This window comes from Cebus imitator, unplaced genomic scaffold (assembly GCF_001604975.1).
Source record: "Cebus imitator isolate Cc_AM_T3 unplaced genomic scaffold, Cebus_imitator-1.0 Scaffold103, whole genome shotgun sequence".
NCBI classification, from domain to species: Eukaryota; Metazoa; Chordata; class Mammalia; order Primates; family Cebidae; genus Cebus; species Cebus imitator.
In genome coordinates, this window is record NW_016107418.1 from 2,579,177 (window position 1) to 2,607,062 (window position 27,886).

The 27,886-nt window shown below is 39.8% G+C and overlaps 2 protein-coding genes across 3 annotated transcripts; one reads left to right on the plus strand and one right to left on the minus strand.

Annotated features, from left to right (window-relative positions):
• Positions 1-101: 101 nt before the first annotated feature.
• On the minus strand, positions 102-20,035 carry LOC108310454 (proteasome maturation protein). The gene is made up of 6 exons (XM_017537493.2): positions 19,856-20,035; positions 16,487-16,584; positions 14,730-14,790; positions 10,528-10,629; positions 6,603-6,696; positions 102-546 (listed from the first exon to the last, which is right to left on the minus strand). Exons 1-6 carry the CDS (start codon positions 19,856-19,858, stop codon positions 479-481), a joined length of 426 nt encoding a protein of 141 aa, XP_017392982.1. The 5' UTR covers positions 19,859-20,035; the 3' UTR covers positions 102-478.
• Positions 19,458-27,886, plus strand: LOC119472513 (nck-associated protein 5-like). Of its 2 annotated transcripts, none has more exons than XM_037741685.1 (2): positions 19,458-20,073; positions 27,701-27,886. In XM_037741685.1, the coding sequence occupies exons 1-2, from the start codon at positions 19,621-19,623 to the stop codon at positions 27,749-27,751; spliced, it is 504 nt and encodes a 167-aa protein (XP_037597613.1). In that variant the 5' UTR covers positions 19,458-19,620; the 3' UTR covers positions 27,752-27,886. The 2 variants fall into 2 exon arrangements, with proteins under 2 accessions (XP_037597613.1, XP_037597614.1); XM_037741686.1 differs by having other exon boundaries at positions 19,483-20,067.

Sequence of the window (27,886 nt, forward strand, 5' to 3'; positions counted from 1 at the left end):
AGATAGCACTGATACAGTAAATATTATTCTTATGAGTGTTAATGGACGATAATGATATATCTCATAGTGTACTCAATTTGAAGTGTTGCTACTGAAATCAATTAAAAATGTTTATTCTGAAAGATGCTACTATAAAGTTTACAGACTCAAATGCTTATAATGCTTTTTCAAAAGTTTACAGAAAACAGGTTGAATTGAAACCTGTAGGTCATTTTATAATTTTCATAAGCAACAATTTCTTTTGAAGACACAGAGTATTGTTTTAATACAAATTAAGAGCTTTAACATGATCTCCCTTTAGTGCTTTTAATTGTCACATGGCTGTAAACCAAAGACTCCCAAACTTTTAAATAATCACTGATACTACTTGAGCAGAACTTCGCAGATGTCAGTACTTTTAATGTCATGTACATCAAATTACAATAAAAAGATGACTCTAAACAAGATGCAGCCGTCAGCTTCCATGAACAGCACACTACTACAGTAAACCGAGTTTATATTCCACCATCAAGTGTGGCTCTCCCATGACTTCGCTTTGTGATGGATCTGAAAGCAAACAAAATCAAACACTTTAAAGACTCTCAAAAAAGAGATAAATTCAATGACTCCGCCTACATGAAAATCCAGAACAGTTAAAACTAACCTAAAGCTACAGAAAACAAACCAGTGATTATTGCCTGGGGCTGGGGCAGGTGACTGACTGCAAAGGGAACAAGGGAAATTTTGAGGTGATGAAACCATTCTACTCCTTTATTTAGGGGACCTTTCTGTATATTTATTAAAACTCATAGAACTGTACACTTAAAAATATGTATACTCTATTGTATGTCAATAATATCTCAAAATAGTGGATTTAAAAAGAAAAAACAGATTGAAAAAGTTTTCTTTTTCCAAAGTTAAGTTTTCTAGTGGCTTCCCACATGACTGGAAACAATCTCTTAATTCACAAAAACGTCTTATCTGTATCATAATCTGACCTGTTGTATACAACAAACATAAGTCAGAATTCTAAAGAAAGAAACTTTTAAAAATCGTCACTTTTGTGTTTACAGATGAGTCATATAAAAGCCTTATTTTAACTGTGATTATATACCTAAAAGAACTTTTAAAGTTAATATCAACAGTAAGCTTCCTAAAGGCAGAGCCTTTTTCTTTGTCCTCTATTCATCAACATAGGACGAGAAACAGAATAAACACCTAATGAACTAAATTGTAAAATCACTTTGTAGGAATGAATAACCCTGCACATAATGATGGCTACCAAGAGGAACAGTTCAGTAAAACCAATGTGGATATTTCCTCACTGGACCTCCTAAGAGATTGAAGATTAATACAATGCTATGTATATAAAAGGCATTCAAAACCTAAACTTTAAAAAAAAAAAGGCAATGCCAAATATTTTTTGACTACACATGTTAGTATTTGTAGAAAGACATGTAGAACAAAGTCTAGAAGGACAGACTAAACTAAAACAGCAGGTAACTAGGGAATGAGGAGAAAAATGGGATTGAGAGTCATTACAGAAAATCTTGAGTTTCAATGGTAATATTGCAAATTTTTGCACAAAGAATATATTCATTTATGTCTATGGCCATACCACCCTGAACGCGCCCGATCTCGTCTGATCTCGGAAGCTAAACAGGGTTGGGCCTGGTTAGTACTTGGATGGGAGAATACACTCATTTATGTACCTAAGGTTTCTTCCACATCCTGCTTTTTAAAGCTTTTTTCTTTTAATAAAATGCATTTATTAAATAAATTACAGCTGGGCATGGTGGCACATGCCTGTAATCCCAGCTATTCAGGAGGCCGAAGGAGAATTGCTTTAACCTGGGAGGCAGAGGTTGCAGTGAGCCGAAATCATGCCACTGCACTCCAGCCTGGGCGATGAGCAAAACTCTGTATCCAAAAAATAATAATAAATAAATTAAATAAATCACTTGCACCAAAAGACAGCATATCATATAAGTAAGGCACTGGTGGCAGACTGTGAGTCCTGCATCTGTTGTACCACAGGCTCGCCATGAGACTGAGTGAGGACTGAGCCTCTGTGAGCTTCCATTTACTCATCTTCCAGTTAGGGGAGAAGAGAACATGAAAGTCCCCTTCCAGCATTAAGAAAAAGTCTATTTGATTTTACTAGTGTCCATATACATCTTTCCTAGTCTTGTAAAATGTACAGAATTAACTTGGCTAAGTACTTTGCTGATAAGCAGGCAGGCAAAAATGTCATCTCCAATACTGTCAGTCTTTAAACAGCATTTAGATTAACAAGCTACTCTCTCATTATAGACTTAAGACTGTTTTGTGTCAAAGGTGGTGAGAATGCGGTCAACAAGACCTTTAAACACTATAATCAAGCACCCTATCAGGTACTGGAAACACAATAGTTAACAAGAAAAAATCTCCAGCTCTCATGACATGTATATTTAAGTTGGACAAATAATAAGAAAAATATCAGATAAGTGTTATGCAAATAATTAATATAAGGTAGGGTGACAGAGCGGGGACTACTTTAGATTAGGTAGTTGATATGGTTTGGACGTTTGTCCCTTCCAAATCTCATGTTGAAATGTGATTCCCAGTGTTGAAGGTGGGTCCTGTGGGGAGGTAACTGGATTATGGGGTTGAATACCTCGTGAATGGTTTAGCACCACCCCCCTGGATAAGTGAGTTCTTGCTCTGAGTTCACACAAGTTCTGGTTGGTTAAAACTGTGTGGCAGCTCCCCCCTCACTCTCTTGCTCCCTCTGACTGGCTCCCCCTTCGTCTTCTGCCAGGACTGTAAGCTTCCTGAGGCCCTCACCAGAAGCAGATACCAGCACCATGCTTCCTGTACAGTCTGAGGAACCATAAGCCAAAATAAATTTTCTTTATAAATTACCCAACTTCAGGTGTTTCTTTATAGCAATGCAAGAATAGACTAACAGTAGTCAACACAAGACTCTCTCAAGTAACATTTAGGTTGGGATCTGAAAAATGAGGGTAAACTATTCAAAGCAGAAAAGAACAGCTAATTCAGGTCCCCAAGGTGAAGCCATAAGTTATCAATATATTATAAAATCACAGTTCCCACAAGAATAAAACTACCCCAAACGCAGTGGTCTTGTGACAAAAATCATCTACTTGGCCAGGCACGTGATTACATCACGCCTGTAATCCCAGCACTACGGAAGGCAGAGGTGGGTGGATCACCTGAGATCAGGAGTTTGAGACCAGCCTGGCCAACACAATGAAACCCCGTCTCTACTAAAATACAAACTTAGCTGGGCATGGTGGTGGGCACCTGTAATCCCATCTACTTGGGAGGCTGAGGCAGGAGAATTGCTTGAATCTGGGAGGCAGAGGTTGCAGTGAGCCAAGATCGTGCCACTGCACTACAGCCTAGGTGACAGAGCAAGAGTCTGTCTCAAAAATATATATATATATATACATACATATATATATATATATATATATATATGTACCTAAACAGGTGATTTTTTCCTAATAGCTACCTTAGAGAGACACAAGAAATGAATTTTAAGAGATACCCACAAGATAGCAAGTGGCTTTTTATTTTTTGAGACACAGTCTCTGTTGCCCAGGCTGGAGTGCTCTGGTATAATCACTGTTCACTGCAGCCTCAAATTCCTGGGCTTAAGTGATCCTCCTGCCTCAGCCTCCCGAGTAGCTGGGACATCACTATGCCCAATTAATTTTTAAAACAATGTTTGCAGAGACAGGGTCTCATCTTGCCCAGGCTGGTCTTAAACTCCTAGGCTAAAGTGATCCTCCCACCTCTGCCTCCCAAAGTGCTGGGAGTATAGATGTGAGCCACGACATCTGGCCAATTAGTAGCCTTTTTAAACATGTAATTCCATCACATTACATCTGCTTTCTGTTGCATTTTGAAGAAATTCCAAACTTCTTTTTGTGGTCTGTAGGCCCTGGTTCATCTATTCCTTGCTTAGCTTTTTGACCTCAACCTTAATTCTACTCCCTACTTTGCTCAAAACACACCAGCTATATGGGCCTTCTTAAAGTGCTCCTATGTGTATTGGGAGATAGTTCTCTCCATTCTGCAAGCTGGGAGCAGAGACACTTAACTGCCTTTGTTCTAGGCTATCTTTCCAAACTGTTTCAGCCTCAGAAGACAAAAAAGCACAAGAAAGGCAGACTGACTGCCAGTTATAAGGCTGAGGTGGCCTGAACTTGGAGTTCCCCTCCTCTAATGAACACTGAATGTACAATGCATCATCTTACCCTCTTCTTAGCTGCCTCACGGAAAGTGGTGCTAACAGAACCAAAAGAAATGCTAATACTCTGGCTATGCTATTGTTATGAGTAAGAAACTGTTCTTTAGGACTCTCTTGTCTTCTGCCAGCATCCACGAATTCATGGCAGGCTAACAAGTGAGCTTGAAAGTAGAGTAAGATCTCAAACTGCTCAGAGTTCTTCAGCTGTTCTCAGGTTATAAACCCTGAACATACTGATCTCTTCTGTCTGAAATATTCTTCCCTCTACTTAGAGGTCAATGATTTCATGTTTCTTTCAGGAATCAACTTCTGTGTCCTTTTCCCAGAGGTATGTGCCCTCCCAACCCAAAAACATCCTTTTTATTCCTAGAATTACCAAACTGTATATTTGTGTTTACGTGTTTAATGTTTGTCCCCCCTATTTGAAAGCAGAGATATCTGTTTTGTTCAAGGCTGTATATTCAGAGCCGGGCCCAGTTCCTGATACATGACATGTGACTGGCTAGATCAATGCTCCTAAGTCCCCTCTCCCTTTCTTTACACAGAATTACAGAAGCAGATTTTTAAATGAATGTTTTTATAACTAAAAGTTAAAAACATAAAGACCTGAACTATCACCTCAGTAGTTTTACACAAGGTCTAAGTTCAATGTAAAAGCTTAAGAATCCCAGCTTTTCCTGCATCCAAAAAGTTCCCTCAGGGAAGATTCTCAAAGGAGGCTCACTAGACTTCTGTTATGTCCACCGCATTTCCTTACCGGACATCAGCAGCCAAGCAAAACTAATAAAACTTAATCCTGTTGGGTATTTTTGTTTCTCCTGCACTGCTGGGGCATAATGAGCAGAGGCAGCATTGGACAGGATTGTATTTGTTTATCTTCCTCAGGACCAGAAAAAATAGAGGATGCTGCATGTATTGTTCTCACTTAAATTCATTTATCTCAAAAATAAATACAATTATTCAGGGAATTTTATTAAAAACAGATTCAGCTGGGCACAGTGGCTCACACCTGTAATCCCAGCACTTCAGGAAGCCGAGGCGGGCAGATCATGAGGTTAGAAGTTGGAGACCAGCCTAGCCAACATGGTGAAACCCCATCTCTTCTGAAAACACAAAAATTGGCTGTGTGTGGTGGTGGGCACCTGTAATCCCAGCTACTTGGGAGGCTGAGGCAGGAGAATTGCTTGAACCCAGGAGGCGAAGGTTGCAGTGAGCCTAGATCTCACCGCTGCACTCCAGCCTGGGTGACAGAGCAAGATTCCATCTCAAAAAAAAAAAAAAAAAAAAAAAAAAAAAAGACAGATTCCTCTTTCCTATTTATCACCTGTAGAAGTACAAAAATTACTTTTGGGGGGGCTACTTCTTAAATAAAGATTTATCTTCCAGTTGTTTACAATGCTTGTCATAAAAAACCCAAAATCAAACTAAACAAACAAAAACACCAGTCACATCCCAAAACTGTGAATTCTGAAATAATTATCGTTGTTTAAGTCACCTAGGAATATCAGACTGACACATTACACTTGAAGCTCAGGACATGACATGAATAACCACCATTACTAGACCAAAATGACTATATACTCTTAGAATTTCATAATCTTCACTTTTTTTTCTTTTGAGACGGATTCTTGTTCTGTCACCCAGGCTAGAGAGCAGTGACATGATCGCTGCAACCTCGACCTCCCAGGTTCAAGGGATCCTCCTGCCTAAGCCTCCCAAATAGCTGGGATTACAGGTGCCCACCACCACACCCAGCTAATTTTTATATTTTTAGTAGAGACGGGGTTTTACCGTGTTGGCCAGGCTGGTCTTGAACACCTGACCTGAGGTGATCTGCCCACCTCAGCCTCCCAAAGTGCTGGGATTACATGTGAGCCACTACACCGGGCCAATCCTCACTTTTAAAAACAGTTAAAGAACTACCATTAAATTTTATCCACGCCTGTAATCCCAGCGCTTTGGGAGGCCGAGGTGGGCAGATCACAAGGTCAAGCGATCAAGACCATCCTGGCCAGCACAGTGAAACCGCGTCTCTACTAAAAATACAAAATTAGCTGGGCATGGTGGCACGCGCCTGTGGTCCCAGCTACTTGGGAGGCTGAGGCGGAAGAATCACTTGAACTCAGGAGGCGGAGGTTGCAGTAAGCCGAGATTGTGCCACTGCACTCTAGCCCGGCGACAGAGCAAGACTCCGTCTCAAAAAAAAAAAAAAAAAAAAAAAAATGTATCTTAATGTAATGAATAAACACAAGTGAATCCAATTGGCTATAAGTTCCATGAGGACAAGAATTTTGCCTATTCTGTTTGCAGCTGTTTGCCTTTTAAATTACAATGCCTCCATAAAAAGGTGCTGAATGACACTTACCATTGAGAATATCCTCAAATCCAATAGTCTCATCATTACCTCTCAAAATATCCAGTGAAAGATTTGAGCTCGGAAGAAATGGAAGACGCTGAACCTTTGGGGAAAAGTATGAAGGGACGAGATTAGAAAAAACTCAGGGGAAAATGACAGAATATATAATTTCATGTTCTTTATTCTTTGTTTGAAAATTCACAAAACCAAGTAAAAGATCAATTTAATCAGGGGAAAAAACACTAGTTCATATTTTAGACACAAACTAAGTTGTAAAGACACTGAAATTACAGTTTTTATTTACACTTAATAATCCCAAGAGGTGTGCATGTATTTTGAGGCTTTGCTTCTGCTCAGGAAAACTACAGCACATACTATGTGATGAAATGCAAAATCCCAGAGCTTAACATCACGCCTCCTTCCTGGTAAATGTGGGATGATCAAATTCCTGAAGAAAGTCCAGCTCAGTAGGTTGCCTAGGCTGGTCTCAAACTCCTGGGCTCTAGTCCTCCCACTAAAACTGGGATTACAGGTCCATGTCATCAAGCCCAGCTAATGCAAATAATTTTAGATACTAACAAAATAGGTGGTCTTTGACTAAATGAAAGTAGCATTTTAAAAATAATCACACCTTTAGAATCTAAGGGGGCAGGATTATGTTCAAGTCCCACTCCACAAAAGGTATCCAGACTAAATATACTATTTTCGATTATGAATGTCCTATAGAGATATTTAAAATCTTCACAGTGTGAAAAAATTTCTGTAGATTGTCAAATCTTAAAAAAGATGCCCACAGCAATCGCAACAATAGCAAAAATTAAAAAATGGAATCTAAGTAAACTGAAGCGTGTAGTATCTTAAAAGGTGGTAAGTACAAAAAAAAAAAAAAAAAAAATAGGAAGTAGGAGAAAAGAGGAGGAAGAGGAAGAAACAAAAATAGGAACCCGTAAATTAAACCAGACAGCAAGAGGTCTGGTAGTTAGATCAGAGGTATAGTCCTAAGAATGCATCAAAAGCAGGGAGGAGCAGGCAGCTGTTAAACATCTTGACAAACCCAAACCGCAAAAGTATAGAGATAAGAAAAAAAAGAGAGAGAGAATTCTGGAGAAAGATATTTAGATTAAATAGTATTAAAAAATTAAATTCAAAATTTCAGCACTCTGTAGTTGAAATCTGAGTAACAGGAAAATAAATAGGGAAGGTAATAATTTTGTGTCAAACATGGGATTCATTTAATCTTCAGAATAACCCTATGCTACTCTTACTGTTCTCCCCATTTCACATTAAATAAAACATCTGAAGTTCAGAAAGTTCTCCAACTTAAGTTCTTAAGACTAGTAAATGGATGAGCCAAGATTCAGCCCTAGGTTACTCTGACTTAAAACCATGCTTTTTAAGAGCTTTATCTTTGGGAGAAAAAAGTAGCTTCCAGAATGATTTAGCCAAATACAACTGATGGCATTAGAATTAATTTTTTAATTTTTTTGGAGACAGAGTTTCATTCTCGTTGCCCAGGCTGGAGTGCAATGGTACGATCTTGGCTCATGGCAACCTCCGCCTCCGGGGTTCAAGCGATTCTCCTGCCTCTGCCTCCTGAGTAGCTGGGATTACAGGCATGTGACACCACACCCAACTCATCTGTATTATTAGTAGAGACAGGGTTTCACCATGTTAGCCAGGCTGGTCTCGAACTCCTGATCTCAGATAATCCACCTACCTCGGCCTCCCAAAGTGCTGGGATAAGAGGCGTGAGCCACCCCGTCTGGCCCAAATTTATTGAAAAAGACACAATTCAGTTAGGTCAGCGAAAGGAATCCACACCAATAGGAAAAATGTGCAAATGCCAAACAGTGAAAGAATCTAATGAATTAGGAACCTGCAAGTAGTTTAAGAGGATATGGACTGGTGGGAAGCAAGAAGCCAATGCATGGACAGAGCCACACTAAGGAGTTAGGTTTTATTTTTATTTTGAGGGTAAAGTGAGGGGAGTGACATAATCAAATCTGTGTTTTACAGAGATTATTCTGACTAGAATGTTAACAAGGATTGGAGGGGCGGCAGGGATCAGTACTGCAGTAATCCAGATGAAGCCTGGCAGGGCAAGACCCAAAGTAGTAGCAATGGTGGGGAGATCAAGTAATAAACTGAATGAATGATTTGGGGGAGCAGAAGAAGGGGTTAGGATGGGTGCTAGGTGACATAACCAAGGCTAAGTCTCCAATTTCTGCCTTAGGCAGAAACCTATTTATATGGGATAATGAATATGTGGGGAATAATTATGAGTTATTCTGTACTTGTACATGTAAAACTGGAGGTGCCTGTGGGACTTCCAATTGGAAAAGCCTATAGGTTTATAGCTCATGAGAACTGTAACTTGGGAGTCAACATATTATAATTTTTGAGACGGGGTCTCTGTCACCCAGGCTAGAGTGCAATGGCACGATCTCAGCTCACTGCAACCTCCGACTCCAGGGCTCAAATGATACTCCCACCTCAGCCTCCTGAATAGTTGAGACTATAGGTGTGTACCACCACTGCTGGCAAATTCTATATTTTTGTAGCGATGTTACCCAGACTGGTCTTGAACTCCTGAGTTCGAGCGATCCACCTGCCTTGACCTCCCAAAGTGCTGAGACTACAGGTGTGAGCCACCATGACCAGTTGGAATCATTAACATATAATTGGTAACTGAAGTCACAAGTAGGAAAGAGGGTGAGGAAAGAACTAGAGATGGGGCACTAACAAAACTGACATTTTAGGAAACAGACAAAACAAATAGAACCTACACAGAGACACCTGAGAATAAGGATTCAGAAAGGAGGACATCAGGAAAGTGTGGTGTTCTAAAAGCCAAGGAGGTGGGAGAATAGCTTGAGGCCCAGGGTTTAAGACCAGCCTAGGCAACATAACAAGAGCCTGTTTCTACAAATAATAATAATGATACAATTTTTTAAACTAGCCCGGAGAGGTAGCATGTGACTATAGTCCCTGCTACTCAGGAGGCTGAGGCAAAAAGACTGCTTGAGCCCAGGAGTTTGAGGCTGCAGTGAGCTATGATACCACTGCACTCCAACCTAGATAACAGAATGAGATACCCTGTCTCAAAAAAATAAATACAAAGTAAATTAAATAAAAGCCAAAGGAAGAATGAAGAAGCCATTAGTGTCAAACACTACAGGGAGATCAAGTAAAATGAAGGTAAAAATGTCCACTTTGTTCAGGAGCAGTTTCATTGGTGTCATGGGAGACAGAAATAGTGGGTTAAATAAATATGAGGGAAAGGAGTATAGAAAGCAAGTGTAGACAACTTTTCAGGAAGCTCCCTTCGCAAAAGCACACTCAATGAGAGACAAGTTACTATAAAGGAATTTTAAATTGATACAATTTTTTTGTTTTAAAAGACAGTGGAGGTTCAGATACGTGTAAATGCTACTGCTGAGACAGAGCATGTAGAGAGAGAGGTTGAAATTATCAGCTTTAGATGGGATCACTGATAAAGGGATTTTCCTGAAGCAGTGTAACAGGATAGAATCCAAAGCATAGGTAAGAGGGCGGTTCCTACATAATTGAAAGGGCATTTTTCAAGTGCTTATTCCTTAGCAACAGGTATATCTGACCATATACAGATTGTATACTTGACACTGCTACTTGGATATTCTTTGAGGGATCTCAAATTCAATGTAATTCATGAAAAAAAAAAACCAGAAAAACATGAAAGCAAATGCAGGTAAGTTTTCAGACACTGAGCCTGTCATTTGAAGTATTCTATTTAATGACTTCTTTTTTCCCTCTATGAAGTAGAAATCAAGGCAATATCCTAAAAAGGGGGAGGGAAGTAGAACAGGATGTAAGGGAAATAAGGTATAAATAGATGTTAGACAGAAGAGTCCTCACAAATGATATCAACACATATGTAAGAGATCCATCAACTCACCTGCTGCACTGCCTTGAATTCCATCTGTAATTTTAGTGGAGCAAACAGACCCTGAATGTTTCTCAGAGTGGAAAAATTCATTTTATCTTGGTTGAGCTGGAACTACAAAAGAAAATGTAATTTTAAACATTACACTGAATACTCTGCTTTCAAAACAGTTAGCAGTGGCATATATGTTACACAACAATTAGATGAAGAATTTTAATATCCATACCTGATATTAAAACTAAGTACTTTTCTAATTTTTTCTGATAAATTTTAGATTACATATGTCTATATTTTATTTGGTATGCAGGTGTACTTTGACCAGTGTAAAATTACTACCTAAATTCCAAATTTACAAAAGTAGTAAATTAAGGAATATGTCTCCTATTTCAAAAGTAGGTTTATAAGGCATAATTGTATTTTAATGCTTTTGATTAAAAGTACCACAAAACTAGCAAAGAAAAGGTATAATCTGAGATCCAGAAAATGTCACATACACTGACATTAAATAGTTACTTTCTAAGTATGAAGGTATATATTTCAAAGGATTCAGCAAAAGAAATAATCCGACCACAAAATCACCCTGTTAATTAAACTGTAATATATAAACTCCACTTACTTTTGGTACTTGCCTCAGGGGAAAAACAAGCTCTCAAAAGTTTATTCAATTTGTATTAGGCACTAATCAGCAATTTTTTTTCCTGGAATCATACTTTTACTAAGCACCTATATTATATTCAAGGAACTTTGATCATAACTTAATGTATTTTAGGCAAAATGAATCAACTTAACTCATGGATGCTAAAACACCGTTTCCAAAAGTGACTCCTAAGGATAGTGAATGTGATACGCAAACAACCAAGATTCGTCTGCGCTAAGGTGATTATAATGAGGTAAAGTCATTTCTTGTCATTTTTTATTATATACTACTCTCTTGATAAATTGTCTTCTAATAGTAATAAAAAGGGTCATTTTGATCAAAAATCTATTGGTTAGCACTAACTTGGGATATGACTATGAAGTTTTAAAGTAAGGTATCTATCAAAATGGTTTTTAATTACTTTAGCTTGACACAGCAAATTTTGACAGATGGTCCTTAGGGAAAACCTGCAGTATTTTATTACAGGTATATGATCTGAAGGGAAGGGTGTGCTTTAAATATTGACCTATCCTCATGATAATATAATTTTATTTTAAGAGAAGAGGCTTGCTGTGTGGCTGGAGTGCAGTGGTTATTCAAAGGCACAATCATAGAGCACTACAGCTTCAAATTACTGGGCTCAAGCAATCCTCTGCCTCAGCCTCCCATGCAGCTGGGACTACAGGTGTGCCCAACACACCCAAAAGTAAACGTAACTTTATGTACATTTTGATGAATATAGCCATCTTGTAATGTGATATTAAAACTGTAATTATCAATCAACATGTACGTTAGCAACCACGTGCAAAATTAGGCACCGTGGCAATACACAATACAACAAAACTCAACAGTCTACCTTGGAGAAGATTATAAGCCAGTTTGGAAGACATTACATATAGATCAGGGTTTCTTAACCCTCGGCACTACTGATTTCTTGGGCCAGATTAATTCTTCACTGTGGTGGGCTGTCCTGTGAACTGTAGGATGTTTAACAGCATCCCTGGCCTCTACCCAATAGATGCCAGTATTACATCTCTCCCACCCTCCACTGCACCACTTGTGACAACCTAAAATGTCCTCAGACTCTGCCAACTGTTCCCTCGCAGGGGGCAGGGGGATGATCCTCCCCTAGTTGAGAACCACCGGTACAAATGATGTTGGTCATCTTCCATCACTAACACCACTGAAGCTCCCAATCATGCAGAGCTACTAGAGGTGACACAGCAAATTTTGACAGATGGTCCTTAGGGAAAACCTGCAGTATTTTATTATGGGTATATGATCTGAAGGGAAGGGTGTGCTTTAAATATTGACCTATCCTCATGATAATATAATTTTAAGAGAAGAGTCTTGCTATATGGCTGGAGTGCTATCCAGCTATCTAGTCACATCCTTGCTATGTGCCAAGGATGGGCTATTACTAACTCCAGATGAGAAAACTAAGGCTTAAAGAAAATTAAACAATATGCCCCAAGTTTACTTAGGAACGTGGAGTATCCACATAGTTCAACTACACAATCCATGCTAAAGGATTTATAGTAGACAATAAATGTCAGAGAAAGAGACTGCCATTAGCTGGCTAAGTGATTAAAGAGGACACACAGTAGATTTAAGTCAAGTCTCAAAAGATCTCTGAAGTTTTTAGATTCTTCACAGTTCCAGCCAGTCTCACTGAGATTTGTCGGTTTCTCTTAATATATATTGCTTAGAACTAAAGCAGTATTCCAAATCTAATAGCCAGACTAATACACAGGAAAATAAAATAATCTCCCTTGATTTGAGCCCTATCTAACAAAGCTCAAGACTGCACTAACCTTTCTTTTTAGTAACTAACGTAATCTGCTGGCTTATATTGAGCAGTCAATTAAAACAGTCAAGTTTTACACAGCAAGTCACTTTACCCTGCCCAAAGGTGTAGAATTCATTTTTCAAATCCAAACGCAGAGCTTCACACTCACCTCTATAAATGTTTTTCTTAAAGTTTTGGTCTATTTTGTCATCATGACAAAGTTCAAGTATTCACCAGAATGAACTATCCTTCTCAATGTTTTTTTTCCAAAAGCCTAATATACATTCTTTCCTTGGTTACACACAAGTCCTTGAAAAACAGCCTTTCTATGTGTCCATCTGACGACCTAAGATGTGGATAGTGGTCAAAAGCCCTATCAAAATATTCCCTCCAAATTGACTATTCCTGAATCACTGTTCTCTGGGTACAGTTATCAACCTCATATACTTTACCTTTACTCATATACTTTACTCATATACATATACACTTCCTTCACTCGGTTCATAATCTACCATACAATCCTCAAATCTCATCCCTGGTCAGATAATTTGATCCCTTGACTGACCCATTCGACAATTTAGTACAATAGTGAACTAAAATTAATTTGCTGAGTTCATTCAGATACTGATGATCATTGCTTACTTTATTAAACGCTCATAGCTCACTCAATAGTCCACCCAAGAAATGGTTTCAGGGATCAATGTTGCCACAGCGATCTTATTTTTTAGTTAGATTCTTTATACAAAAGTGGAATATGTATCCATCTACAAGCAAATTTCATTTCTCCCATTAGTTCTCAACGATGATCAACTACGCTTTTATAATCATACTCACATGCTTTTAAGTACACTCTGGGTTGTCAACTTCTGCACATAAAGCCTGAATTCACTTAAATTGACTAGGAACTTTTTAATTTTTCTCATGTTATTTGAACTTCAATTTCATAATCACATTATTTCTTCTACTCTTTCTTATAGGTGGATCTATCCTCTTATTAGAAAGCAAAAAAAAAAAAAAAAAATACCCCACAGATCAGTTTTCTGTTACCTAGTGACTGCATCATCTTCCTCAAGTAGTCAGAAACTTTTTTCTTCTTCCTCTAAATGTCTACTTAAGAATCCTTTAAGTTGTCTTTTGGACATGAATACGTGCTATCCTCTCTTTAGGAGTAAACTTTTCCCACCTATTTACTTGGTAAATACCCGTCTAAAACTGTTCAAAGGTCCCTCCTCCTCCAGAAAGCCTTTCAAAAAAGCCCTAAGCATAGACGGCTGTCCCATTCTTGGTCTTCTCTAGCACTTTATGAAGGCTCGTCCTACCCACTACTTGTCTTCCTTATTAAATTTTAAGTTATTTAAAGATGGGGATTATGTCATATTCATCGAAGTATCTACTGTGTCTAGTGGCTAGGTCCTATAGTAACTTGGAGATGCAGGACTTGAGAAGCAGGTTAAAACTAGAGATATGAACTTGGAAGTCAACAGCAAAAATGGCAGGAAAAATAAAAAAGCAGCAGCACTATCAGAAAAGAACATTCTTGTGAGAAGATGGAGAAGTAGATCACCCTTTGGAGATGTGCATTTAAAAGGCAGGGCAGGATGCATGGAAAGGGAGCTTTAGAGGAGCAGTATAATTTGTAAGTCTACCCTACAAGAAGGTTGAAAATAAGGCATCATATTCCTCATGGTCAAATCCTCAGTACCAAAATTGTTTTAATAAAATGAAACCAATATTACTAAAATGTATCTATGAGAAGATAAAAAAAAAAGGACACAATAGCATACTTACATTTTTTTCTGATAATTCAAGAGGATGACTAGGCAAAAGTTCATTTTTCACACAAGAAAAACTGAAAGGAAATTAAAAAAAAAAACAACATTTAAATGAGATTAAATATCACTCAATACCTACAGCTCAAATCATATCCATAATGGGCATGAGAGTGTTTTTTGGGGTGACAGTTACTGTACCTTGATTGTGATGACGGTTATAGGAATTGATATATGTGTTAAAAATTCATGGACTCATACACCAAAAGGAAAACAAAAAAGAGTACTACATGATAATTTAAGAATGTATCTATTACAGACGCTGGTGGTCAAGACTTCAATCACTAGGGAAAACTTGCCAAAATCTTTTCTAGAAGAAATTGAATGAATGTATGTTTATTGCTATTACTCTGATGAGGTACTTCTTGCACTACATAAAATATCTAAGCCTATTCCCTTCAGGTCTAACACATTCATTATTTAATATATCTTTTTAATAAACACGTTGAACAATAAGTTTAGCATTTATTGAACACTTATTATGTATAAAGTACGTTAGGTAAGGCACAACTAGAACCAGGCTACTGGTCTTTATCACTCCAGCTGTATAAAGATGATGATTTTATTTTCCAAACTAGGGTTTTAAAGCTAAAAAAAACCCTTAGAAACCCTGCAATAATTGTTTATTAAATATTGTCTTTTTACAAAACATTATTCAAGAAGTGGGTTTTGAAAATTGTCCTGCCCCAGTCCAATCAGGAAGAAGGAGGAACATTTCATGTGAGGGGAAAAAAACATCTTCAGACCTTAGTTACTGCCTAGCCAATTAATTTGGTTATACAAATCAAATTATAGCTCCAATTCCACAGGCCAAATGCTGCATTTTTTTACTACAAAATTGAAAGTCTATAATGAGAGATTATATTTATACTCAGCATTAAAATTCCATTCTATTATCATAAGAATACTTTAAAATTAGATGTAAAATTCAAAAATTCAAAACAATAATTTGTTTATAGGGGAAAGGTATTATCTTTATTTTACTAAGCAGAAAAGTAATCTGCAAAGAGAATGGTCTAGGACCAGAAACTGAGACCTAAACACACAGAAACATAAAAGAAATCGTCAACATGGCATAACTGCATGTTAAAGTCAGAACAGAAAAAAAAAAACTGCAGTCCATACTTTTTGAGTGCTTCTAATGTCAGGTACTATTTAAAACATTTTTCAGGTATTAACTCGTTTATACCTCAAAGTAAGATATAGACTATTATTGGCCCTATTTTATAGATAAAGACACTGGGACGTTAATTATGTGATTTGTCCAAAGGCACACATCTAGTAAATAACAGAGCCAGCGTCCAAACGCAGGCTGACTGAGTCCAGAGTTTAATCTCTCAACTGCTAAGTTCTAGTGCCTCCCAAAGAAAAGCAAATTACTTTAATAGTTAAGACAAGGAGGAAAATGGCTAACTTATCAGTAGCAAATAAATAAATAAGAAGAATCCTACCAAATCATGCTAAAGGACACCACTGCCTAGGAGGATGCCCTACGTTGGGATTGCACTCCTCTGATGAGACACCTCTTCCACTACAGAAAACATTTAAGCCCCTTCCCCTCTGCACCCCATGCAACATATATTACTTGCCATCTGCCAAACTAAATATACATTTATAGCCTATCAAAATATGTAAAGAAGGTTAGGTAAAGAATATTGTGAAAAATAATTCACAGAAACATTATAACAAAATCAAAGTCATAATTCCCCCATATACCCCTTCCGAAGAAGATCATGACTTTCAAAAGGTCCACTTGCTGAAAGTTCTGTAACTGGAATACTGTCCTTTAGCTCAGATCCAAGTCCTCTGGCATTCTACAACACAAATAAAAAACATTATTAAATAGAAAAAAAATTTAAACACACACGCCAACCAGCTATGTCAAAATATTGTTTAAGTAGGAGACGGGAAAATAATATCCCCTCAAAGAGTCCACAGACAAGACAATTACAGCAAGCCTTAAACATTATGATATGATAGAGACATATATGGTACAATGAAAATACCAAATTTGAGAGTGGGAAGGATTCTTGAGCTGATATCTGAATGCTGTCAGCTTGAAAGGCATTCCAGGAAAAAAATCACATGAAAAAGGCATGAAAAGATAAATGAACAAGCTGCAGGTAGTTTGAGATGACTGGCTAAATACATGTTTTCAGTGAGGCAGAAGTAAAGGCTGGAGAAATACAAAAGTGAAACGTCTTACATGCCAAGAAATTTGGGTATTCCAAAACCGACAGCCTCTGAAAGGTTATGGCATGATTGAATTTGTTTTTACTGGAAAAACCTTTCCCTTAGGTTAGAATGTTTAATACAGAATAAAAAAGTTGAGGACAGCATCCTCAGGAATCCATTCCTTGAGTACAAGGAAGAACAACAAAGAAATGGGATAAGAATAGACAGGATGGCTAAATAATTGTCACAGGAGCTGGGAAAAAAAGGGAATTTCAGAAAGTGTTTGGTTTCTAAATGAAGATGGCACTACCTATAAAAACTATGTATACTTAATCAGGATAGTATACGACAAAAAAGACAGTGCCTTTGGTATTGGTGTATTATTACCGTACACGTTTATACTGTGAAATGCGCAATCACCAGATATTTATTAGCCATCTATTTCGTGTCAGGTACTCTGCTAGATACTGAATATACATGTATATCTCCCAGGGCTTCATCTTATGAAAATATATTAAACAAGCAAATAAAACATTGTGTTTCAACAAGTAAAGAACGAGATGCTAACTTTATTTATTTATTTATTTATTTACTTTTTCAGGTAGGGTCTTGTTCTGTCATCCCGGCTAGAATGCAGTGGAGCAATCACAGCTAACTGTAGCCTAAACCTCCTGGGCTCAGGCAATCCTCCCACCTCAGTCTCTCGAGTGGCTGGGACCACAGGTGTGCAACACCACACCTGGCTAATTTTTAAAAATTTTTTGTGGAGATAAAGTCTCAATTACACTGGCCAGGCTGGTCTCAAACTCTTGTGCTCAAGTGATCCTCCTGCCTCAGCGCCCCCAAAGTGCTGGAATTACACGTGTAAGCCACCGTGCATGGCCTAAGATGCTAATTTTAAATTACTCGTTGCTCAAGTCCAATACCCCTGTGATTCTGCAGAAAAACGTAAAACAGCTACAGGTAGTTTCCTATCAAATTTTATATTGCAGGAGAAAATATTCTGAGAAGTCAGCTTTTTCACTGATTTCTTAATTCGTTTGTATATTTGATTTGGTCAGATATTTTATCCTTTCCAGGGTTTCTTCACTATACCATCCTAGCCCAGCCTCTCAGGCATGGATAACTTCCACAGCATTCTACTGGATCTTGCTGCCTTAGACTCACCCATTTTCCAGTTCTGCATATCAAGGTTTTCCTCAAGCATGAAACTCCTCCAACAAAACTGCTATAAAATCTTTGTTGGTTCATCAATGTCTGAAGCATAAAGTTCAGAGTCCTTAGCCTGGACCTAAAGAACCTGCATAACAGGTTCCAACTCCCCTACATATAAGTCGTCATGGTGGATGAGGAAAAGAATCTGGACTTCAGCGTGGACTGTCACTAACCTACTTCGTGACTGCAGCAAAGCACCAGCCTCTCTGGCCTTGTTTACTCATCTGCACCAAGGAGCTGAACTCCTACCAGGACTACAAATGCTCCTTGACTTATGATGGGGTTGCTTCCCAATAAACCCATCTTTAATTGAAAATGTCAAAAGTCAAAAATGTATTTAACACACCTAACCTACTAAATAACAGGTCTTAGTCTAGCCTACCTTAAACGTGCTCAGAACACTTACACTAGCCTACAGTGGGGCAAAATCATCTAATACAAAGCCTACTTTATTAAAAAGTATTGAATTTATTGTAATTTATTGAATACTGTACTGAAGGAAACAGGATGGCTGTGTGGGTACTCAAGTGCGGCATCTACTGACTATGTATGGATTTCACACCATCATAAAGTCAGAAAACTGTTGAATCACTAAAGGTTGGGGACCTTTGGTAGAGCTGTGTGATAGTTCTTTCCAAATGTATCTTCTATTACTTCCCTATATCAACATTCTCCTCCTTCAGGACGGCTTTATTGTAAAGTGACGGAAGGTTTCAGTGCACAAGGAAAAAGTGAATTCTGACTTCTAGATTCTGTTATCCTCATTTTTTCCAATTTCCTTCTGCAAAATATCAGGATCAGAACTTAATGTTTCTAATAAAGGAAGTAGCCGAGAAAGGCAAATCTACAAAAACATTTGCGAGTGTCCATAAAACTTTTTTTTTTTTTTTAGCAATGATTAGCAGTATTTACCAACAGAAGCTTTCTAGATTTGGATGGATGGCCTACCAACAGTACCTGTATCAGAGTCTGTAGCAATGGTGGCTCAGGATTCTTCTCAAATATCACAACTTTTAAGTTAAAAAGAAAGAGAAAGAGAAAGCGGTAGAGAGGAGAGGGCGGGAGGAAGAGAGGGGGTGAAGATAGAGGGAGAGAGGAGATGTACTAACAATACTGACAAACGGGGAACAGCAACGGTCTGACTTTATCCCCCTCTAACACCTAGCACACTACAAGCTCTCAAAAACGTTTGTAGAGCAAAGTTGCGTTACACAAATGCGACCTATAGTTGTGGGTTGGTTACCAGACAGTTACAAGGGCGGGGACTGGAGGAGATGAGGAGTCTGGGCACTCTGGACTCCCAGAGGTTACGCCTCAAGGAAAGGGTCGGCGGCGCCACCCCACAGAACGCTGCACTTTCGGGGTTGTAGTTTCCACGTCTGCACCAAGTAAGTGGAGGACGTCTGGGCCTGCTGGGGTGTAAACGGTGGAAGGGAGTAAACCGAGCTAAGAGGAGCAGGATGAAGCCGAACCGCTGCTCGTGGGACCAGTGCCGGAGCCGGGACCCGGCGACAGCCATGACCCACCCAAACCCCGTGACTCGACAGATTATGGCTCCCGAGGCCGGCCTCATCCCCAGGTCGCCGCCGTCGCCGCCGCCGCCACCCGGGGACGGGCTGGGAGGCGACTGCCTGTTTCTGCCGAGCCACGATCCCGAGCCCGCGTGGAACGCTGGCCGCCCGGGTACTCACTCACCATCTTCGGCAGCTCTGCTAAAAGCCTCTGTGCCCCGTTACCGTCAGTCGACCCCGCCGCTCACTTCCGTTTCCAGGGGCTGCCCCCCCACATCCGCCGGAAGTGCGTCCGTCCGGGCGAGGAAGGAAGGAGGGCGCGGGAAGCCGGAGGGAGCTGCCCGGGGCCGAGGCTCCCACGCTTGCAATCCCGAGGGACCGCGGGCCAAGGGCGCAGTAAGGGTGTGGGCTGCGGGGAGAGCGGGGTCGGGACGAGACGTGCCTGAGGGGAGGGAAGACACGGACTCCGGTTTATTAATAAACATCTACCGGTTGTACGGCATTTTAAGATGTGCAATGTGCTTTTGTAGGTACATCGCCTTATTTAACACAGACCTCTCTGAGGTAGCTATTACATCTCACAGAAGGATAAACGAGGCCTAGGTGATTTGAGTGATTTGCTTGAGATCGTTCGGCTAATAAAGCAAAAGTGGGACACAAGGCTTTTGTCATTTTTTTAAAAACATAATATTGAAGGCCTGCTATGTTCACAACTTTGTGGTTAGGCTAGGAATACAAAAAAGGACCAGGCTGGCGTGGCCTCTGGGATAGAGGAGCAGAGGTACTCCGGGGGCTGGAAGGGAGGGAAGGAAGGATAGTGACTACAAATTGAGTAAATATGATCATGACTGACGTATGTTGGGCTCTTTGAACTGCATATCAACACAGTTCTAAGTGCTTACATGCTTTATCTCCTTTAATCTTTTCAATAACCTTACGAGTACAATTTACAGGTGAAGAAAGCAAGACATGAAGGGGTTAAATATGCCTAAGGACCCAGCCTGAGTCTAGAATCTATGGTCATAACGCTATACTGTATTGTTGTCTAAATAAAATGTAGTAAAACGGCTTTATGGTCTGCTACCACAGGATGGAGACATCTTAAGGAATCTTTGGACTGATAGCCAAAGGATAAGAGCAAACTAGTGTGGGGTAGTAGGGTATTTAAAACAACATTACGGGCAGATCTGCTTGTGCAAAAACGGAATTGGAAAGAAGACCTAGGTCAGCCTAAGTCCAGAAAGTGCAGAGTACTGTGAGATGAGGTTGTAAGTAGATGGAAGCAAGTGGTTTTTGTTGTTTTTGTTTGTTTTGAATAATGATGGGGCTTAGCTATGTTGCCCAAGCAATTCTGCTGCAGCCTCCAGAGTAGCTGGAACTACAGGCATGTATCATGGAACCTAGCTACAAGTTTTTTATGCAGCCTTTGTAGGCAAGATTAAGGATGAGGCTTTGTCTATAAAAAGCCATCGAAGGATTTGAGAGACGGAAATGATAAGGCTGTATATCCACTGCCATGGTCATACAACTTCGACGTTCCGGATGGTAAGTTTTCTGCCCTGCGGTCCTTTAGTTGTCTTCTGGTCCTTCAAAATAGCCATGTTTAATCCTGAGATTTGAGTTGGAGTGTTTCATTTGCATCTTTTTTCTTTTAGTCAATTACAACTAATGAGAAATTGTAAAACTGCGAATCTTTTTTTTAAAAATAATTTTAACATTTGCTGATTGCCCACAGTTCAATGAATATGTATTGAGCATTTGCTTGGTACTAGATTCTGAAGCTAGGAAACGAGAAAAGGGCATTTACCTGTACCTGAGATGCTTATATTTTCCTGGGGGAATAGACATGTAAACAGATACTTAAAATGCTGTGTGGGCCGGGTACAGTGGCTCATGCCTGTAATCCCTGCACTTTGGGAGTCCAAGGCAGGCAGATCATCTGAGGTCAGGAGTTCAAGACCAGCCTGGCCAACATGGCAAAACCCCATCTCTACTAAAGATAACAAAAAAAAAAAATTTAGCTAGACGTTGTGGTGCATGCCTATAGTCCCACCTACTCAGGAGACTGAGGCGGGAGAATCGCTTGAACCTGAGAGGTAGAGGTTGCAGTGAGCAGAGTTGGTGCCGCTGCGCTTCAGCCTGGGTGACACAGCAAGACTCTGTCTCAAATAATACTAATAAAATAAAATAAAATAATAAAATGCCGTGTGATAAATGCTTGATAGAGAAAGGAGCTGAACCAGAAAATAGCTGGGATCAAGAGAAAACAACATTCACGGAAGAGGAATGTGGAAAGACAAGAGATTTGTGAAAAAGTCATGTTGTTATCTTGAGTAATGGAGATTTCCCTGTGGTGGAGCTCTGGGTGAGCAGGTGGAGCAAAATAAGATGAGGTTGGAGGGACAGGTTGGGGCCAAAATGAAGGGCCGTGTATGGTATGCTGAGGTTTGGGGCTTTTTCTTATAGACAATAGGAGATAATGGAGGTCGTTTCACAAACATTTGGCATTTAAAAAAAAAAAATTCTGGTAGCAGCATGAAGGATAGACTGAGATTAGGAGAAAGTAGGAACCAGAATACCATTTAAGCCACTAATTGTATGCTAAAGTAATGTCACATAATGGAAAGGCTTTGAAAGGAAGGAAAAAGCAGGGATGAACCTAAGAAATAACTAGAATTCAAAAGACAGTCGGTAGACTGGGAGCCTGCTTTAAAGGCTGTGCCATCTTAGAATCAAAAGGGCAAGAATGTATTGAGAGGTTAGAAAGTAGTTCAAAAGTAGCGAAAAAGGGATTATAAAGCCCTGAAAATGGGCTTTTGATGATCAATGTGAAGTAAGTTGTTTTAGTGGACCAGCAAGGAGAAAATTGCCTTATTTTGAGTCTTACACCCAAGTTTACATCCTATTTTAAATGGGTTGTTACAGTATTAACTAATACGGGGTACTTTTGAGTATGCTAAATACATAAGTAAATTAGATTTGATACTGGAATGATTTAATTCTATTTGCTTAAGCCTTATGTTAAATAGCTTAGAGGATAGAATATTAATAATGATAGCTAACATTTGTTACGTGTCAGGCCCAGGGTTTAGTTCTTTGCATATATTGTTTCAATTAATCCTGTGAGGCAGATACTATCATTATGCACATTTCACAGAAAACACTAGGCATATATGAGAACAAGCATCCTATTTTGTTTTACTTTTTGTAGTCTTCTTTGATTTTACTCTTAAGTCAGTCTGGTGACCTAGATAGGTAAACTGAGGACAAGTTCAGCTTCATTCATATCTGGCAAAAACCCTCCTCCCTCTCTAGCTCTTTCCACATTTGTTACCTCGGCTGTGTTCTGTTTGGGCGCTATTCCTGTACTTCATCTTGTCATCTTGAATTTGGATCTTCTGACTTAAATTTTAGTGCCCTCTGACGATCTGAAATTATACATACCCTTTGCTATTTTCTGTTATTTGCCTAACTTGGCCCTGGGCACCCAAACCCTATTACCTGGCCTGCTTGGTTAGACCCCTCTTAAAAGCTGCCTTGTCTCCACAGCATAGTGCCTTCCATACTTTAGGCAGGTACTCAGAAGGGCTTTAAGATCTAACGTGTAGTGAGTGTCTCTAGAAATTTGGAGAAGCTAGAAGAGGCATGAAGAGGCATAGAGAAGAGAGGTCTGAAAATGTCTCGGAGCTATGGAAGATACAATGTGGAGATAGGGAATGACCAGTGATGTCAGATGTGATTATGGGAAAATCAGTGGGGTTTGGCAAAAAATCTTCTGGTGAGCAATTTAACAATCTAAACCAGATTGTTAGGAATGAGGAATTTATAGTAGGAAAATGAAGGCAGCTAAATTTTATAGGTCATTCCTTTCAGAAAGTTGTCCATTTCAAAAAATAGAAATAGGATTTCGGTTTGAATGAAAGTTGGGTTTTGTTTTTGTTTCACATGCATGACTGAACAAAGTTGGTTAGGCAGATGTTAGAAAGGATTGGTGAAGGGGCAAAAGTGAATGAAGACAGCAGGGAGGAGAAACAGCAAGCAGGAATGATTGAGATAATGACTTCTCAGATGCCCAGGTGTGAGGGGCAATCAAGGGCAGAGATGCAGCTGTTAAAAACTGGAGACAGGTCGGGTGCAGAGGCTCACACCTGTAATGCCAGCACTTTGGGAGGCTGAGGCAGGCACATCACCTGAGGTCAAGAGTTCAAGACCAGGCTGGCCAACATGGTGAAACTCCATCTCTACTAAAACATACAAAAAAGTAGCCAGGCATGGTGGCACATGCCTGTAATCCCAGCTACTTGGGGCGAGTGAGACAGGAGAATCGCTTGAACCTGGGAGGTGGAGGTTGCAGTCAGCCAAAATCACGCCACTGAATTTCAGCTTGGGCAACACAGCAAGACTCCATCTCAAAAAAAAGAAAAGAAAAAGAAAATATATAAAAGAAATGAGACAAGGTGGAAAACATGGTGAAGTAAAAGTCCTGAACTGTGGAGGAGGAGTGTTGTGGAAAGGAACTGAATTCTGATCACCACTCTTAATAATGATGGGGAGAGAGGGACTGGTAGTATCTTTCTAAGAGCAGGAAGTTGACAAATCACCACGGAGAATATATTAGCAGATGAGCAAGAAGAATGAAAAGAACTGCTTAGAAACATGAGGATATAAGGGAGGATGAGTAACTTCAATTTGTAACAGGCTAGATCAACACAGTTTCAGTTTTATGCAGTAATTCTGAGTGGCACTAGGCCAGGCAAAGAGGGATCACAAAGCAGACATCATGAAGAGTAGCAGGGCAGGGATTCCAGGTGACTGTATGGTACAAGGGGTCAGAAAAACAGAGGAAGGGAGAAGAAAAGAGAACAATGATGCCCCTTAACCACAGCACCTGCTTTCGTTTCGCTCTTGTTACCCAGGCTGGAGTGCAATGGCGCCATCTCGGCTCACCGCAGCCTCCGCCTCCTGGGTTCAGGCAATTCTCCTGCCTCAGCCTCCTGAGTAGCTGGGATTACAGGCACGTGCCACCATGCCCAGCTGATTTTTTGTATTTTTAGTAGAGACGGAGTTTCACCATGTTGACCAGGATGGCCTCGATCTCTTGACCTCGTGATCCACCCGCCTCGGCCTCCCAAAGTGCTGGGATTACAGGCGTGAGCCACCGCGCCCGGCCCCTAACATCTCTTTCTATTGACAGCCCTTTTACTTGCTTACTTCTCTGGACTTCAAGCTCCTTGAGGGTGGGGACTATGATTTGTCTACCGTTGAATGCCTACTCCCTGGCACAAATATTTGTTGAATGCGTTGTTTTTGAACACAGAAACTCCCTTCTGTGAAACAGGTGAGAAGCAGGTGAATGAATACTGCCAGGCAAGAGCTGAGGTTGGTTGGAAGAAATGTTAAAGCATGCTGAGTTGAAAAGTTCCTATGGGTTGGGTTGAATCCTCATGCCTGCAAAAGTTGAGAAAGGGTAGTGGAAAGCAGTTGGCATCCACTTCAGTGAAGATGTAGTGAGTGGTGATGTAGACGGTTGAGCAAAGTAGTGGGCAACAGGAGGCTTTGTTGACACTGTCCTTGCCCAGAGAGCCAGGGAGAGTGACAGGAAAAGTAGGCATCGCTGGACAAACTTTTAAGGAAGGTGTTATTTATAGGAAAGATAGGTTTCACTGTGGGCTAAGAAGTGAACAGATAACCGTGGCAAAGGAAAAAAATACAAGTTCCAAGGGGCATAGTGGGAGGGGTTAGTGAAGAGGAAGACAGAAGTGAGTGTAGTGTGTTCAGGGGCTGGGTGATAACAGGAGCAGGGGAGTTCATGGAGTGGAGATGTCAGATGAAACTTAAGAAGCTTATACCTACTTCAACATAATATTTAACCCTTGGTTGCACTATTTGCATGTCTGTTTCTTTGCTCCCATAAACTCCTGAAGTCAGGGGCTATGTCTTAACATTACTGTATGGAAATAATAGAAAACAATAAATGTTTATTGAACAAAGAGTATGGGAATGAAAAGATGAACAGTTGGGCTTCATAGGCAAGAATGACTAACTTGGTTAGGAAATTGATGACCCAAGAGAATGTATTTGGAATTGTTTCCAGAAGCATCTGAGGCCTGGAGCCGGTCAGCAATGTAAGCCCAGGCCCTGACTCCTTGCCTAGTTCCAACTAAACCTATCTCCTTTCCTCCAAGGCTAGATTGAACAATTGGCATTCTACCACAAAGTCCACAATTCCAGCATCCACTAATACCAAGAACCACAGATGTGTGTGTGATCACATGAAAAGTATTAATGCATGAATGTGCCCAGCCTTTACCTCCTCTTGCTAGCTCCCAGTTCTGTCCAGGCTTGCTTGGGTCTTTTATCCTCCCAGTCTGAGGACGATTCTTCTCATCTGAATGGGTTCTTTTGACCTTTGAAAGCAGAATCAGGATTTGAAGAAGAACCGGGACCAGGGACTGGTGGTGATGATGGAGTTTAGGATAGGAGAAGCCTGAGAACTCCATTGTCAGAAACAGATGGGAGGGGAAAATAATTGGTGTAAAAAGTGTGGAAAACTTACTCTCTCCAAGATAGCTGATGATCAGAATGTTGTGTGGTTGTGTAAGTTCAGAAATTATGCTTCCCAGGCTGGGCACAGTGGCTCATGCCTGTAATCCCAGCACTTCGGGAGGCTGAGACAGGCAGATCACCTGAGGTCAAGAGTTTGAGACCAGCTTGGCCAACATGGTGAAACTCAATCTCTACTAAAAATATAAAATTAGCCAGGCATGGTGGTGCATGCCTGTAATCTCAGCTTCTACAGAGGCTGGGGCAGGAGAATCACTTGAACCTGGGTGGCAGAGGTTGCAGTGAGCCAAGATCATGCCAGTATACTCCAGCCTGGGCAGCAGAGCAACAGACTGCTTCAACAGAGCAGTCTCAAAAAAAAAAAATATGCTTCCCTACAAGGCTGGGGTGGGGGAGTAGTTCATGTGCAGTGAGTGGTATTATACAAATCTTAACCAATAAGAAAGTTACTAGGTTTTTGAGGGCCTGAAAAGAATCTTTAAGTTATGAATAATATATCCAAATCTTCTTTAAATGATCTAAATTCTTACAGTGTTGGGAAAGGTTCAATGTGCATAGTTTACAGTAAGTCATATTTACAAATCTTGTTTGCAAGCCCCTTGCTATGTGTTAGATGGAGAGATATCAGGTCCATCTGACAGGCCCTCTTCCTTAACCCGAAGAGATGAGTGTTTCATATTTCTTCTGAAGTATTTTGCTGGCTATGATTTCAGATGCAGCTGCTCTTAAAAGAGTGTCTTCTGATTATAAAAAGCTGGGTTTTGAGAATAAGTACTAGAGTAGACTATTTAGAATCCAGGAGTTTTATTTTACTACTTTACATCTGCATTGCATCAGACATGGCACAAGTTACATTCCGTTTTTCAGGCTTTTGTAGCCCTGTTTTAGGTCTGTCTGTGCTTAAAATTGGTTTGTATTTTCACCATAGTCTTTATACATTTGCCTGCCCAGCGTACAGCTCATAGATTATATACAATGAATTTTAAATTCTACACCTATTTCTCTTACCATAGCCTCCTCCCATCATTTGCCAGCCCATATGTGGGAGCATGGAGTAATTTTAATATTAGCCAAATAAAAATGTAATTCAGAAAGCATATCTGCCAAAAGTATCATGTGCAGAGCCTCACAAAGAATAATGTAATATACATGTATACATGATTGTTTCAATTCTCTGATGTTTTGGATACTAGTGTCAGTATTCCCCTCCATTGGCATAAATAATGAAGAGTGGAAATATTCATATTTTGAAAATTCAATGATTTATTCCCTGAAGATAAATAGTTGAGGAGAGGAATTTAGCTTATACGTACTCAAAACACACTAGAAGGTTACCTCAAAGGCAGTTCACGTTAATCTTAGTCAGACTTAGAAAGTTGATGCCGAATCAGAGAGCTGAAAAAGATGGCCTGCCACATTCTGATTGTATGGTTGCTATATTTGACTTTCTTGTTTTTCCTTCCAGAAGCAATGCATGTTCACCGTAGAAAGACAACACCAAAGGCAACAAGAATAAAATAGGGAACACTTGAACGCGTCACCCAGAGATAACCAGTGTGAATGTGTTGGTGGATATCCTCTTGAACATTCTTCTGTGTGACAGAATATATCATTTATCTTTAGAAAAAAATAGATTGATTTCATTTTCTAA